At 41.2% G+C, this 16,131-nt stretch overlaps 1 protein-coding gene across 5 annotated transcripts in view; it reads right to left on the reverse strand.

Annotated features, from left to right (window-relative positions):
- Nucleotides 1-2,046: 2,046 nt before the first annotated feature.
- The window catches only part of MYO1E (myosin IE), a 933,795-nt gene continuing 919,710 nt past the window's right edge, over nucleotides 2,047-16,131 (reverse strand). For all 5 annotated transcript variants that reach the window (XM_069624389.1, XM_069624388.1, XM_069624387.1 and 2 more), the window contains one exon: nucleotides 2,047-3,146. In XM_069624389.1, the coding sequence (XP_069480490.1) occupies nucleotides 3,070-3,146 (77 nt within the window). In that variant the 3' untranslated portion in view covers nucleotides 2,047-3,069. The remainder of the gene's footprint in view (nucleotides 3,147-16,131) is intronic.

The raw sequence follows: 16,131 nt of genomic DNA on the forward strand, positions 1-16,131 counted from the left end.
CCTTTCACGCAGATACATCCATTGTATACGACTTACTTTTGAAGGACTACTGTCGGACCCTATCTTGACAGCACGTGGTCTCAAACAAGGCTGTTTATTAGCATCTGCAATTTTCAACTATTTTATACAAGACCTTCAATACTAGTTTTTGCATATAACATCTGATTTGCCGTTCCTCAATGGTATGAAAATCACGAACTTAAATTACGCAGATGATATAGTTCTCATCTCTAAGACCCTGGTGGGTTTGCAGAACTTGCTTTGCGCATTTAACATGTATTTGGAATCAAACCAACTAGTTATTAATACAAATAAAACACAAATTGTGACATATGCGGCTAACAGAAGTCAGAGGGATACATATTGGTGGACAATAAATCAAACGCCTCTAGAGGTTGTTAATAAATACATCTACCTAGGCATGATCTTTGAGGGTGTGACAAATCCACAAGGCCAAGTAGAGAGCATGGAGGAGAAGTTGAACACAGCTGTATCGCAGGCGAAAATGATCTTGCACCGTTATGGTAAATTCACGATAAAACCAGCCCACATTTTTTGGAACATGAAAGCCACCCCAACCATCTTATATGGATCGGAAACATTACCAAATTGTCAAATACTAAAACTGGAAAGACTAGAAGCCAAATTCTGGATGGCGGTGCTTACCTTACCCCAGTGTGCACCAGGGGTGTGCTTGCGATATGAACTGGGGCTGATTTCTCTGTATGCCATCTATCTCTGGTGTCTTTGTTCGTTGTTTCGCAAATGTTTGGCAGCAAACCAGCAGACAAACGTTTTACAGGTGATTTTGCGAAAAGTTTGGTTGAGAAAAGTCTAGCCTGTTTGGCAGATGCGAATGTCTCAATTGACATGCTAGTGACAAATCCGGATAAAGCTAAAGACTTAATCTATCGGTTCGACTGGATTACCACGAGAAACATGTGTCTAAAGTACCGCCAGATTTGTAAGTATAGATTCTGGCCCAAAAAAGTTAAAAGGCCAGAAACGTATCTCTTAAAGTCCCCATCTGTGGCATTTAGAACAGCAAACTTGAGAGCAAGCTTTGACTTATGGGCCACTCGCCAAGAACAAGTTAGTAGGCATCAGATTCCAAATGATACAGAGTTTTGTAGATTTTGTCTTGATCCGGACATAGTTGAATCACTGGAACATTTAGTGTGTCATTGTACAGCGCTGAATGAGACGAGAACAACACATTTTGTAAACGCAACTGCCATTTTAAATCTGGTGGAACATGATTTACGTTGGTCCTTTTTGCTTTGCTCTGGCAAAAATACAGTACAGATAGCATTGGTACATTTTTTGACATCTTTGAAATTAGAAAATCTGCCTATCTCCGAGCACAGCACAAATGCCATTTGAACAATTAAATTGTGAATTACTGCATGGGCAGTTTAGATCATACAAATAATCATCCATGTGTCTAAATTGTAAGTTCTATAGGTTGTTTACAATGAGTTGTCTGTTTATGGGGCAATGAATGCTAAATTCATGTAAATGTCTGTTTACTGCTTCCTGGTTCCCGTTTTCGGAATCATCTCCTGTTATTTTGAGTAATTGGATATTTTCTCTTAATTTCTAATTTTCTTTCTAAATGTAAATATATTGTAATTTCTGTTTTTACTTATTTTACCGGTGAACTTTGTATATTGAAAAGCTGATTAATTTCAGCTAATACAATTACAAATAATAACAATAATAATAAGCAAACCAGGCCCTTTGGAGGAACACTCTGCCCTTTTTATGCCAATGTTATCAATTTGGAGTGTGGGCCCTCAAATATAGGTCGGGGACCCTCACAAACTTTAAAAGCCCTCTACAACCCCCTACATCCTTTCCAAATCACTGCAAGCAGTTCAGCACCAGGGTCCAACTGATGCATAACAGGCACATGCCCTGCACATGCCCTGCACGTCCAGCATGCATTCTGCTGCTGCTAAATGAAAAGAAACATACACAAGTGTTAACCTCTTCTCTGAATGCCATACTGCTGCATGCTCAGCTAATAAAAAGTAGACTCGGTCATTTTGTGTATCGTAAGCGATCGCTGTTTTTATTGTTAGGGAATGGAATTGGCCCTAGAAAGCAGTTCAACCGATTTTACAGTTACAAGTAAGTGCCTATTTGTCAGTACCTGGGGTAATACTCCTAATACAACTATCTAACAAATGAAGAGTTTGGACTACGACATTACACATACATACATGTTCCTAACATAATAAAATTCATATATGATCTGCCTTTATAAATGTACAGCTTGAGACAAACAGATTCCTTCCTCCCACAGCCACAGCAATATACACATAATATCAACATGGGCCAGCCACATTCTATTACAAATCACGGATAAGGCGTCTGGGAAGGCGGTACAGTACATGTCATTTGCAGTGACTTTCGTGGACCACAGTCACTACAAAGCATTATGTAAGTTCCACCGACTCCATACGGAAGAATTAAATACATACAGTTCCATCGCAACGGATTTGGGATGGTAGATTGCCCCAAAATGAACACAAAAAATACAGAAACCTTTCTGCGCGACCCATAGCAGCATATACAAGAGAGTCGTGCTAAACGTTATCCGCGAGAGGAGTGCGCACAGAACTCCATTGTCTTCATATAACTTAACATCCTAAGTGTTATTTGTCGAAAGGCACTTCTCAGAACAGCCCTCCGTAGGTTCCTGGTCCCAGACTGCAAAGTGCTTTGCTTCTTTGGGAACGCTGCCCCAACAGGATCTAACACACCTTCACTCACTCGGCTGTGCAACAAGTTTAAATACAATAAATAACTCTTGATTTTCAGTGCTTTCAAGTCCTTCTGTGTTTCTATGGCATAGAGATGCACGCCTGCTTCCTGGACAGTGAGCGGGGATGGAAGGTTTGGCTTGCATATAAGTCAGCAGGCTACTTTGCTGCTAGCGAATCCAGGGTTCCTGCAGGGAGGGCAGGCATGTTGATGGCCACCTTTCCATGGTCTTTGGTACTTGTACCAATGGGTTATTCTTCATTTCCAAAAAAGAAACCATTCAGTCTCTTTTTTTTTTATTTACATTTTGGTAACATAGTTGTTGGGGAACAGCCCTTGCTTTCCTCGCAATCTTCCTGTCCACCAGCCTGATTGATCTACAAAGAGAGAATTTGATCAGTATATGGAATTGATAACACAAATATTGAAACTCACATTGATCCACCTTCCAGACCACCACATCTACTCTTTGGAAACATGCTTGCTTATGCTCCACAATTGCACAATAGGGGACAAAAAGACAGACCATCGTCGATTGGCTGTCGCCTCTGGAAGAAAACAACCGGCCACAGCCAATAAGAATTGCCCAATTGCTCAGACATTTGCAAGCGCTGCTAAAGGGACACCTGTTACAACCTGTTGATGCTAACCTCCTCGTTCCCTTTCGGATGACAGAACAAATATTGTGTGGTCCTGGTTAATCGGTCCCTCCTCAATGATTACATCATGCATTCTTCATGTGTCTATTGCAAGTTCCTTTATTAGCCACAGAAGCTGTGAAACCAAAGGCTGCTGCCTCACCACCCATCCCTCAGAACAACCCCCGCCCCCCAAATCCGGTTTGATGGTTTAATCACAAAGCAGGAATTGATGAGGTTAGCAGTATACAAATCAGCAAACATACGTAATCTGAGAAAATACAGGGTTACAAGCATGAGTTTATAGACAAGTGAGGAGCGATGGGGTGATTGTAGAATAAAATCAGTATATATTTTATTGTTAAGAGGCACAGCGTGCATTTTCAGTTAGCACCTGTGAGAGAGGCGCCGGCCAATCAGGTGGCCAGGAACGCGAGCTGAATCCAGCAGTAACCCACCACATTTTCTCTTGGCTAACTCTTGCTTCTCCTGCAGGTGTGCCGTATCTCGCATTGGCCCTTTCTCTAATGCCCCCCCGCCTTGCACCACTGCGACTCCTTGCCTTACCTGTCCTCACCTACCTAAATGCCGTGCCTTCCACCATAATTCTTGCCCGACATGGCTGCCATGCAGTTAGTACAAGGGACTTACTCCCTTTACTATTTCCCTGGAGGCCATCTTGAGTTGTACGTTTTTATTTATGGAAATTGGGCGCAGCACGAATTTCCCTAAACAAAAAAAGCAATTAGCACACTGGACGTTTGCCCTGGGGGAGGCTAACGCCTGTGCTTGCGGCCAGGCCTTTCTGATAATGGCCCTGTGCCATCGTTGCTTTAGACTCAGGCAGGCTGGGCCGTTACGGACCATCTCTGCCCCGAATGGGGAGGAGTTAACGCTGAATTGTATTTTGATTTATCTTATATTTGGAGGAATTGAAGGGGGCAATACTTGGCGAGGCAGGTGGTGGCCTAGGAAGGTTGCAGGTATGGGCATGGCAATCTTCATCCTACATTTAGAAAAGAGTGCATCAACAATATACAAAGTTTTATATGTCAGACATATTTCAGTTGAAATTATTTTTTTCTATCTTCAAATGTACCCACTGTAAAGCATAGGCTTTGCTGAAGGTCACATCTAACCTATGTTCAATTACAAATTATTACAACCTGTAAAAAAAGAGCCGGTGTATCAGGCTATGGAATCTTCTGTTCAGGGTCACTGACTAACAGAATCCCTTGACTGAGGTGCCCCTGGGCGCTACAGCGTTGGGACTTTCTCTTACAGGTGCGGAAACCCATTGGCCCCACCAAGGCCACTGAGCTGTAACAGTGATGTATTCTATAAGATGGTGGAGGCGCCTCTGATGACTCAGAGGATGGGGTATTAGAGAGATGTGGATGCCGCCTTTTGTCCTGAAAAAGGGTGTCTTAGTGTTATCTGTACGTCCTTGAGATATGGAGTCTGGTTAGGTTCCCAGATGCTATAATAATATATTATTATTATTAGAACAGAGGCCTACAAACTGTGGGGCAAGCCTCTTCCTAGAGGGGGAAGTCTGGTTGTCACAAGGAGCAAGAAATTTGTTTAAAATGGAGGATTGGTGCCGTCTTAATGAGAAAATAATAGCAGTTCCAGCATTTTTGGGATACAGACAAATATTTGATTTTATTCAAGAGGTCTCTGCTTCAAGAAATTGGAGACCACTGTCTTGGATGCTGTTTAGTAACATGGGCCCAATCCAATTAAATTGGGTAACGTTTGTTGGGGCTTAGGTTTATAAAAAGGTGCGACAGCAAAGCATGCAAATTTACACTGTAAGCTACCAGGTACTTCGCTCTGAGCTGCATTTCATTAGTCCACCCTCCACTTGCATTAGAGCAGTCCAGCACAAAGTGCTCAGCAACCTCCTATCTACATGAAACAAGACATTTTGGGTGCATTTCTGTTATTAGTCCCCGGCAATGGTCAATCAGATTGTTACAAACTATCTGATTGGCCCTCGGCGTGTCCTTACCAGGGTGACAAACACTTACCTGACGAGGGACGTGCGCCATGTCCCTCGCAGTTCCTTTTCTTTCTCCCGTCAAGCCGCCATGGAAATGGAGATGGGACAAGGGAGAAGGGACTACTTGTAGTCCCTTCTCTGTGTTCCATTGTGGCCATTTTGTTTGTTTAAATGTTTTCATTTGTTTTAATGGCTGCCGTGGAAAGGGAGAAGGGACTAAATGTAGTCCCTTCTCCCCAATCCCTGGCGGGCTTTTTTTTTCTTCTCGAGTCGTGAAACGGTCACACTGCTGTTTCCCGACTCGAGAAGAATATCTATTAGTATCCTGGTACGACATGCTGGGGTGCTAGTAACAATAGAACCCTTGGAGGGGGGCATTACCGGTCGGGTAATACCCTCAGGGCTACGTTAAAGCCCTTGCTTCACTCGTGCTTCTAACTATCGCCCCGGGCCATTACCCTCGGGTTCCATTGCTTAAGTGAGTTGCACCTTGAATCCGTAGGCCTGCTTAGCATTGTGTCAGTGTTTTTGTACTCCAATCCTGTTGTTGTTATAGGAATGCCTTCAAATTTGCATTATGAATTCTGTGGCTGAGACTCCTTACCGGCAGCTCCTCACTTTTTAACATTCTGTTGGGCCCTCACGAAAGTATATCATCCAGAGCAAATTAGTTTGAAACCTCTCTAAATTAGCCCTTCCGATTGAACGGCTAAGCCATGTCTTCTGCAATCAGCACGCACTAATGCATTTTTTGCATCTTTGGGTTTCATCAATACAATGTATCTTAAGCATGCACTAATCTGTGTTACGTGCTGCTCCTTTTTGGATTTTTATCAGCAGAGTTTATTTCAAGAACTACGGGGATAACAGAAGCAAGAAAACCTTATCTAGTTACAGGGCCGCCCTGGAGTGAATGCTGTTTCATGGCCTGTTTGTGGCTTAATCCATGTTTGCTAAGATCTGGTGCCAGAGGTGTTGCTAGGGGGGCTGAGGGGGCTATAGCCCTGGATCTTTTAGTTTTGGCCCCGGATAGATGCTCAGGAGTTACAACCATAAGGCGAGCTAGCCCCGAATGCCGCCAGTCCCAACATTATCGTAGCCCCAGATCTTTTCCAGACCTAGCAGCACCCCTGTCTAGTGCACACCTGGAGGTTGTTTGTTAGTTCAATGGACACTCCTCATATCTCCCAAGGCTTTGATTTCTTCTTTAAGGCAGCGCCCTTATCTTAGTTGTGTCATTGTATCATGCTTTATTCCACTGTGGTGCTTAGGGATATGCATTTTAACATTGCCTTACTGAAGCTGGTTTGTTTCTTACATGGCTAAAAGGAAAGCATCCGTTCCCATCACACTATGCATCGGCATCGAGAAGAACTGTTAAACTAAACCCACACAGACGACTAGCGAAAGTCGATAGCAGTGGTTTTTAGTTAAATGGGTTATTTCATTTTCCCGAAAATTACATAGAGTGATTTAGAAAGACTGCTCTGAGACCGCTCAGAGCAGTCTTTCTAAATCCAACTGTCGTGGCCCTGCTTAACATGAGTGCGCGCAGTTGCTGACAGGCGCGGGGGGGGGGCGGGCGGAAGAAGACAGAAGTCGGCTGTGAGGTTGTCAGGTTTCGTGGGATTTGGATGAATGAGGTGAAATGAGGATATGATTAACATAAAGTATGGTTTGGGCCTTAACTTTCTGTGCAGAGTGTGGAGAGCTTCCCAAGTCAAAATGGAGAATTCCAAAAGGATCAGTGATTGGCCAGAAGTAAAAGAAAGGCATTGTTGGAACATTCTAAACCGCCTTTCATTGTCAGAAGCCCAGCTGGAAGGTCTTATGTTTGAAGCTCTTAAGTTTTAGAAAACTTTAGTTAGGCCATTGTGCCTAATATTAGTTATTTGGACCAGGAAAGTGTTGGAGATTTAAAAAGAAACTTAGAAAACGTTCCGGTGAAAGAAAGAAGCAATCTAAGTGATTTCATTATCTTTTATGGAATTTTATGATTATCAAGCAGGAGTTAAATATCAAAACTATTAATTAACTTGTTCCTGTTTTTCTTAGTTTTTGTTTATATAGTAGTTCTTTTTGTTCTTTCAAGAATTTATTTTTGAACTTCTAGAACTGTATTTAAATTAATTGAACTGCGTCACATTTTTTTTGCACCTGGCAAATTGGAGTGTGGAGGTCTGTTATTCATTTTAGCGTAGTGTGTTTTTTCGGCCGTATAGAAGTTTATTGAGTACTGTACCTTTTGTCGGTAACAGTGCTTTTCTTAGCGTCGGACTAGCGTTAGAAATCTTACACTGTCTGCGCAAGTGACAGTGTGGTAGCCACGCGACTCCGAGGCGTTATGTTTAATTTACTAACATTCTAACCTTGCGCGTGATCTTCACTAGGCTGCCTCTTCAAGGATTAGTCTCCGGAACTGAGGAATTTCTCCTTTCCTGTTTGAGCAATTCATATTAAGAAGAGTGGAAGACTATTCCTTTACGCATGCGCCCAAGACAGTTTCATTTTTTAACTCAATTCCTTGTTCATGTGCGCTTCCATTTTAGAAGAAGTAAACAATATCTTCACGCATGCGCATATTCTGGTAAAAGGAACGCTTCTTTCACGAGCGATCTTCTTTGCAAGCAAAAGATCCAATTAATGAACACTATTACACATTCAGAAAACAAACAATTTTAAATTGAATAGTTAGAGTGTCATTCTTGGAATTTGTGTTGAAGCTGGACACCAATACAAATTACAACTATAATATTTCCAGCAGGTTGTTTGGGCAAAAGACAGTTGAGCTGCTTGAAGACAAACTCCTTAAACTGAGAGAGATTAGCAGTTTTTTGCAAAACCGAATTGAAGAAATCAGTAAGAGCATCTAACACTCTATTTTTATGTTTTCTTCAGTAGAATTCATACACGTCCTCTACGTTATTCACAGAGGATAATCGGGTATGGTGGCGTGTTTATTTACTTAAATTTATAAAGAGAAGTCAGAGCCAAGGAATTCAAAGGTTAGTGACTAAAGTGAATTGTTTTTATTTTCACCAACAGGTTGGCAGATAAAGAAGCTGAGCAAAACCTGAAGTTTATTATTTTGTCCCATTTTCCCCCTTTCCCTTGGGGGTGCTCTCAACTGAACTGTTTGATACCAGTTAAGAGGTTAGCATCCAAAGGGGACTGCGGGGGTTCAGCAGCTTCCGGGGACAACATTAGATTTGAGAAAGCCTGACAGTATGAAAGGCCAGAAAAAATAGTCCTCCTAAGCTGTCATGAACCCCGAGTTCTCAATGGAAGCGTTAAGTGTTTTAGTGAGGGAATTACAGGAGGAATTAAAGGTGGCATATCAAGAGAATAAAAAATTAGGACAACGAGTAGATGAGTTAAGTGAAAAGGTGGCACAGACGCAGGGAATTGGGAGAGAAGAATTTCCCCCTGAATTGGTAAGGGCTGGTGAGGAGAGAGGTGTGGGTAGAGGTGATGGGGCAGAGGGAGGTTTTAGGGCATTAGTTATGCCAGTACCTTTGGCAGCTCCAGAGCGTTACTATGGAGATTCAAGTAAATATCAGACATTTGTAACCCAATGTGAGTTGCACTTTCTTAGTAGGCCCGAACTATTTCCTTCTGATGCTTCCAGAGTTACTTTTATGATGTCTTATTTATCTGGAGAGGCTTCTACTTGGGCAGGTTTATTGGTCAGGCAAAATAGTTCATCTTTAAAAAATGTTTCTCATTTTATGGAAGAATTTAAGAAAATGTTTGATAAAAGACAAATGTCCTTAGAAGTTGATGGGGAATTATTAGATTTGCGTCAAGGAAACAGAGACTTGGTCACATATATCACACAGTTTAGGTCTCTGGTTTTAGAATCCCAGTGGCCAGCAGAGAAGAGGTCTTCTCTTTTTTATAGAGGTCTCAAGGAGGAATTGAAGGATGCCTTGTCCAGTGTAGCCCAACGCCCTTCTTCTTGTGAGGAATTGATTGATTTAGTAGTTCAGTTGGACTATCGTATAAGTGAAAGAAAAGCAGAAAGGCGTCGTTGTACTCAGGGGGAGGTGAGGTCAGTCACTAGAGGAGATCGTTCAAGGCTTGAGGTGGGTAGTAAAGAAGTGAAACCAAGGTTAAATGATCAACAAAGTAGAATAAAAGGTCCTTTATCAAAGGAGGAAAAGACTAGGAGGCGTGAGAATAATTTGTGTCTATATTGTGGTAGGGGCGGTCATTTTTTAGGAAATTGTCCCTTTACAACCAAAAAATTTTCATCAGCCGGAGGAAAAGGACAGCAAGTTGCAAATACAGTTCAGTCAGCGGTTCCACACATAACTGTAAATGTATCCTTGTATTTGAAGGAGGAAAGGAAAGGGTATGGACCGGTAGTGATTGATTCAGGAGCCACCGGGAACTTTATGGATTGGGGAGTAGCTAAGGCATTGGGAATACCACTTGTGAGGAAGGAAGTTGTGGAACAGGTTCGGGCTGTAGATGGAACTTCTCTTTCATCAGGTCCTATAACTCATGAAACTGGTGTTTTGGTTATGGAATTACTTGGAGGTCATAGAGAAGAAATTTCATTTGATTTAATTGATACACCAATTTTGAAAATAATTTTAGGCATGCCATGGCTAACCTTGCATAATCCTCAAATTGATTGGAGTAGGCGAGTGGTAGAATTACAGTCTAGTTTCTGTTTAGAAAATTGCCTTTTGAAAGGTAATCCTGGGAGGGAAGAAACACAAGGTTTGGTTTCCTTTTTTCTAACTGATGCAGGTATTACAGGACATAATATAGGAGCGGTGTTAGGACATCTTCCGGAGTGTTATCAAGGGTACAAGGAGGTTTTTGATGAAAAGGAGGCAGGAGAATTACCTCCACATAGGCGTTTTGACTGTAAAATTGATTTGGAGCCCGGGGCGGTTTTACCAAGTAGTCGAGTGTATGCATTAACTGAAAAGGAGAATGATTATCTTAAAGAGTACCTTGCAGAAAATTTGACTAAGGGTTTTATTCGTCATTCTCAATCTCCAGCCGCATCTCCATTATTTTTTGTACCAAAACCAGATGGGTCTCTCAGAACATGCATTGATTATAGAGCTGTGAATAGGATTACGATCAAAAACAAGTATCCTCTCCCTCTAATTTCGGAAATCTTGAATCAGGTCCAGGGAGCCACAATTTTTTCCAAACTAGATTTACGTGGTGCCTATCATCTGGTGAGAGTCCAGGAGGGTGATGAGTGGAAAACGGCATTCAAAACCCGATTTGGGCTTTATGAGTACTTGGTAATGCCTTTCGGTTTATGTAATGCACCAGCTGCCTTTCAATTCTTTATGGATGAAATTTTAAGAGATTTTTTAGACATATTCGTAGTAGTATATATTGATGATATTTTGATTTATTCTCAGGATTTAGAGTCTCATAAAATTCATGTGGAAAAGGTTCTACAAAGACTCAGAGAGAATCATTTGTTTGCTAAATTAGAAAAATCCCAGTTTCATACTAATTCTGTGGAATTTTTAGGATACATTGTTTCTCCCAAGGGATTGGAGATGAATCCGAACAAAGTTCAAGCCATCACGGATTGGCCAGCACCAACGAAAGTAAAAGAAATTCAAAGCTTTTTAGGTTTTGCAAATTTTTACAGAAGATTTATTGAAGGATTTTCTCGGTTGATTACTCCCATAACAAAACTCTTAAAGAAAGGTGCCAAATTTGTGTGGTCGACAAAGGCAGAGGAGGCATTTCAAGAATTAAAGAAAAGGTTCAGTTCGGCCCCTATTTTAATTCATCCAGATCCATCTCAGCCTTTTTATGTAGAAGCGGATGCATCGAATCTTGCCATGGGGGCTGTTCTTTCTCAGAGACATCGAGAGACAGGACAACTTCATCCAGTGGCTTACTATTCTAAAAAATTTTCTATGGCAGAACAAAATTATACCATCTCAGATCGAGAATTATTGGCAATCAAGTTCGCTTTTGAAGAGTGGAGACATTTTTTAAAGGGAGCAAGACATACTGTGACTGTGTTAACAGACCATAGAAATCTGCTTTTTTTGAAATCAGCTAAGACTCTCACACAAAGGCAGTTAAGATGGTCATTGTTCTTTGCTGATTATGATTTTGTAGTGACATTTAAGCCAGGTAGGCTTAATGGAAAGGCTGATGCTTTATCACGTCAATTTCCTGGAAGTGAGATGGAATCAGAAAAGGAGATGATATCCATTATCGATCCATGCTGTTTTATTTCTGCCGGAATACAGAAAATTGAGGATGTTAAGGAAGAAGTTCGAAAGTCCATGTCAATTGCACAAATGGAGGAATGGGTTCGAAAGGATCCGGTTCGAAAAATTGAAAAGGGATTGCCGTTTTTTGAAAATAAACTTTACTTACCTATTTTGGAATTGCGAGAGAGAGTAATAAGAGACTGTCATGAATCTATGCTGTCCGGACACCCAGGTTTTAGAAAGACGCTGGAATTGGTCAGGAGAAGCTTCTGGTGGGAAAAAATGCGTCAGGACATCTTAAATTTTGTAAAAACCTGTGCTATTTGCGCTCAAATGAAGAATCAAACCGGAAAACCAGTCGGGTTGTTGGAACCGTTGCCTATTCCACCTCGTCCTTGGCATACAATCTCCCTGGACTTCATTACAGATCTTCCTTGTGACAAGGGTTGTACATCTATTCTAGTTGTGGTGGACCTCTTGTCAAAAGAGGCTCACTTTGTTCCAATGGAGGGAGAGGTTACTGCAGACGTTTTGGCCAAAGTCTTTTTGCGAGAAATAGTTAGACTGCATGGTCTTCCTAATCAAATTATCTCAGATAGAGGTCCTCAATTCATTTCTAGATTTTGGAGGGTTTTTTGTAAGGATTTGGGTGTGGAAGTCAGTTTATCATCAGGTTATCATCCCGAGACCAATGGACAAGTAGAAAGGGTAAATCAAGAACTGGAGAAATATCTGAGGTGTTATCTACAGGCAGGGGAAGAATGGGTGGATTTGATTTGGCTTGCCGAATTTGCTTATAATAATTGTGCTAAAGATTCAACTAACATGTCTCCGTTTTACCTTGGAAGAGGTTTTCACCCACGGTTTTTAAGTTTTGAAATTACTGAAGAGTCAGAGAATCCTGGAGTTGAGGTTCGATTAAAAACTATGAGAAAGAATTTGGAAAGAGCAAAAAGGGTACTTTTCGATAGTAAACAGAAGTACAAAAGATTTGCAGATCAAAAAAGGAGGTTGGGTCCTAAATATGAGGTTGGTGACTTGGTTTGGCTTTCGACTAGACATTTGAGAATTAAGGGCAAAAACAAATTTACTCCACGTTTTGTAGGTCCATTTAAAGTAGAAAAGGTGATCAATCCAGTGTCAGTACGGTTAAAATTACCTACTTCCTTGAAAATTCATCCCACCTTTCACATTAGTCTATTAAAACCTGTTATTCAGGGGACTAGAGTTGTACATCCACCTTCACCAGTTCAGTTAGAGAATTCATCTGAAGAGTTTGTAGTGAAAAGAATTGTAGATTCCAGGAGGTTAAGAGGGAAATTACAATATTTAATAGACTGGGAAGGTTTCGGACCTGAGGAACGTACATGGGAGGATGAGGTGAATGTGCATGCACCACAATTAGTCGCAAAATTTCATAGAAAGTATCCTTCTAAAGTTGGCCCTGGGGCAGGGCGTTAAGGGGGGGGTACTGTCAGGTTTCGTGGGATTTGGATGAATGAGGTGAAATGAGGATATGATTAACATAAAGTATGGTTTGGGCCTTAACTTTCTGTGCAGAGTGTGGAGAGCTTCCCAAGTCAAAATGGAGAATTCCAAAAGGATCAGTGATTGGCCAGAAGTAAAAGAAAGGCATTGTTGGAACATTCTAAACCGCCTTTCATTGTCAGAAGCCCAGCTGGAAGGTCTTATGTTTGAAGCTCTTAAATTTTAGAAAACTTTAGTTAGGCCCTTGTGCCTAATATTAGTTATTTGGACCAGGAAAGTGTTGGAGATTTAAAAAGAAACTTAGAAAACGTTCCGGTGAAAGAAAGAAGCAAGCTAAGTGATTTCATTATCTTTTATGGAATTTTATGATTATCAAGCAGGAGTTAAATATCAAAACTATTAATTAACTTGTTCCTGTTTGTCTTAGTTTTTGTTTATATAGTAGTTCTTTTTGTTCTTTCAAGAATTTATTTTTGAACTTCTAGAACTGTATTTAAATTAATTGAACTGCGTCACATTTTTTTTGCACCTGGCAAATTGGAGTGTGGAGGTCTGTTATTCATTTTAGCGTAGTGTGTTTTTTCGGCCGTATAGAAGTTTATTGAGTACTGTACCTTTTGTCGGTAACAGTGCTTTTCTTAGCGTCTGACTAGCGTTAGAAATCTTACACTGTCTGCGCAAGTGACAGTGTGGTAGCCACGCGACTCCGAGGCGTTATGTTTAATTTACTAACATTCTAACCTTGCGCGTGATCTTCACTGGGCTGCCTCTTCAAGGATTAGTCTCCGGAACTGAGGAATTTCTCCTTTCCTGTTGAGCAATTCATATTAAGAAGAGTGGAAGACTATTCCTTTACGCATGCGCCCAAGACAGTTTCATTTTTGAACTCAATTCCTTGTTCATGTGCGCTTCCATTTTAGAAGAAGTAAACAATATCTTCACGCATGCGCATATTCTGGTAAAAGGAACGCTTCTTTCACGAGCGATCTTCTTTGCAAGCAAAAGATCCAATTAATGAACACTATTACACATTCAGAAAACAAACAATTTTAAATTGAATAGTTAGAGTGTCATTCTTGGAATTTGTGTTGAAGCTGGACACCAATACAAACTACAAGTATAATATTTCCAGCGGGTTGTTTGGGCAAAAGACAGTTGAGCTGCTTGAAGACAAACTCCTTAAACTGAGAGAGATTAGCAGTTTTTTGCAAAACCGAATTGAAGAAATCAGTAAGAGCATCTAAGACTCTATTTTTATGTTTTCTTCAGTAGAATTCATACACGTCCTCTACGTTATTCACAGAGGATAATCAGGTATGGTGGCGTGTTTATTTACTTAAATTTATAAAGAGAAGTCAGAGCCAAGGAATTCAAAGGTTAGTGACTAAAGTGAATTGTTTTTATTTTCACCAACAGGTTGGCAGATAAAGAAGCTGAGCAAAACCTGAAGTTTATTATTTTGTCCCATTTTCCCCCTTTCCCTTGGGGGTGCTCTCAACTGCACTGTTTGATACTAGGTTAAGAGGTTAGCATCCAAAGGGGACTGCGGGGGTTCAGCAGCTTCCGGGGACAACATTAGATTTGAGAAAGCCTGACAGAGGTGAGTGTTTGCATGACTGTTTGTCTGTTGTGTGTTTGTGTGTATCTGTCTGTGAGGGGGGTCGGCAAGCATAGTTATGGCAGGGAGGGGCGTGGGATAAAAGGGGACTTCGGGGGGATACACCCCACGATTTTAAATGGGTGATTGTCTTTCTAAGGCGGAATAGGGATGCATTTTGAATATTAAAGGCTGCAACAAATCTACCGGAAAAAATAATCGTAATTTTTGCATGCAGCCTTTAATATTCGAAATCATCACAAAGAACCATAGCAATTGACTTGCCACTTTAAAGCAAGCCATGATTTAGGAAGAAGGTCCAATCATACTGAGAGCTGATGCTATAGATGATGGCGATTGGGTCTGTAAGTTCTTAATTCTGTGTGGTGCTCCTCATTTTCCTCCTGTGTGTTGAAACCACTCATTCATTTTCCAAATGAGTTTAGTCGGCCTGAACCTAGTTTCCCGACTGTAGCGCAGTCGAGTATTCTCTTCGACTTACCAGGAGTTCATAGTTTCTTCTATTGGCATTACTATAAGTGGAGATAATGAGCATCCTTCCAGATTGCCCTAATCGATGGGTTGTGACCTCTGAAAATATTGCTACTGAAGCACTTACCTCTGCAGACGAGTCTGAAAGGTTTCTGGTAAAGTTTTACCATCGGCTTTTGTGATCACTTTGAGCGCAGACATGGGCTACTCGACGACTGAAAATGGTGATCCTCCAGCAAAACATATATGTTTGATCTACAGGGGTGTTTTAGTTTTGTGCACAACACTTGTGGCATTTGTGAATCGGTTGCTTAAGACAGGCACGGCTCACTTTGACTGCAAAGTAGACACGTTTCTTGTATTTGATCGAGATTGGATGGGTCGATCAGAGCCGGTTGTTAGATAGATTCTCCTTCTTGAGTGAAATTCTCCCTACTTTGTGAGACCCCCAGCATTTTTGCTGGACTATTGGATTTTTGAAAAGTAATTCTCCTAAATTAGTGGGGACCTTTTTCCACACTCACTCCTCCTTTTGCTCTGTCCCTGGGAACACTTTTTGTACCTCTTTTTGGTACTTTTCTATGGAGTTATGCTTTCCTCCAACTTTCCTGACATCTACCTTTTCATATTGCAGCACACAACACTTCCTGTGCAGTGTTGCTGGGAGTTCCTAGAGTTTGTTTTTATTTGACCTCTGATAACAGATGTTACTAGGACAGGGCGACACTTTTTTGTCCCACCTGTATTTTATTTTGAGAGATCAGTACACTCCACCTTAAGTGGAGTGCTGAGGGGAAACAATGTCTCCCTTTTCTCACCTCTCCAGTAACTTTTTGGTTACTGTGACAAGATTATCTAACAGGCTGGTGGCAGAGTACCTTTTTACACAACTTTTTGTGGACTTTTGTTGCAGGCAGTTTTCACAGCTGC

This window comes from Ambystoma mexicanum, chromosome 11, assembly GCF_040938575.1.
Source record: "Ambystoma mexicanum isolate Mex_15411 chromosome 11, UKY_AmexF1_1, whole genome shotgun sequence".
Taxonomy (NCBI): domain Eukaryota; kingdom Metazoa; phylum Chordata; class Amphibia; order Caudata; family Ambystomatidae; genus Ambystoma; species Ambystoma mexicanum.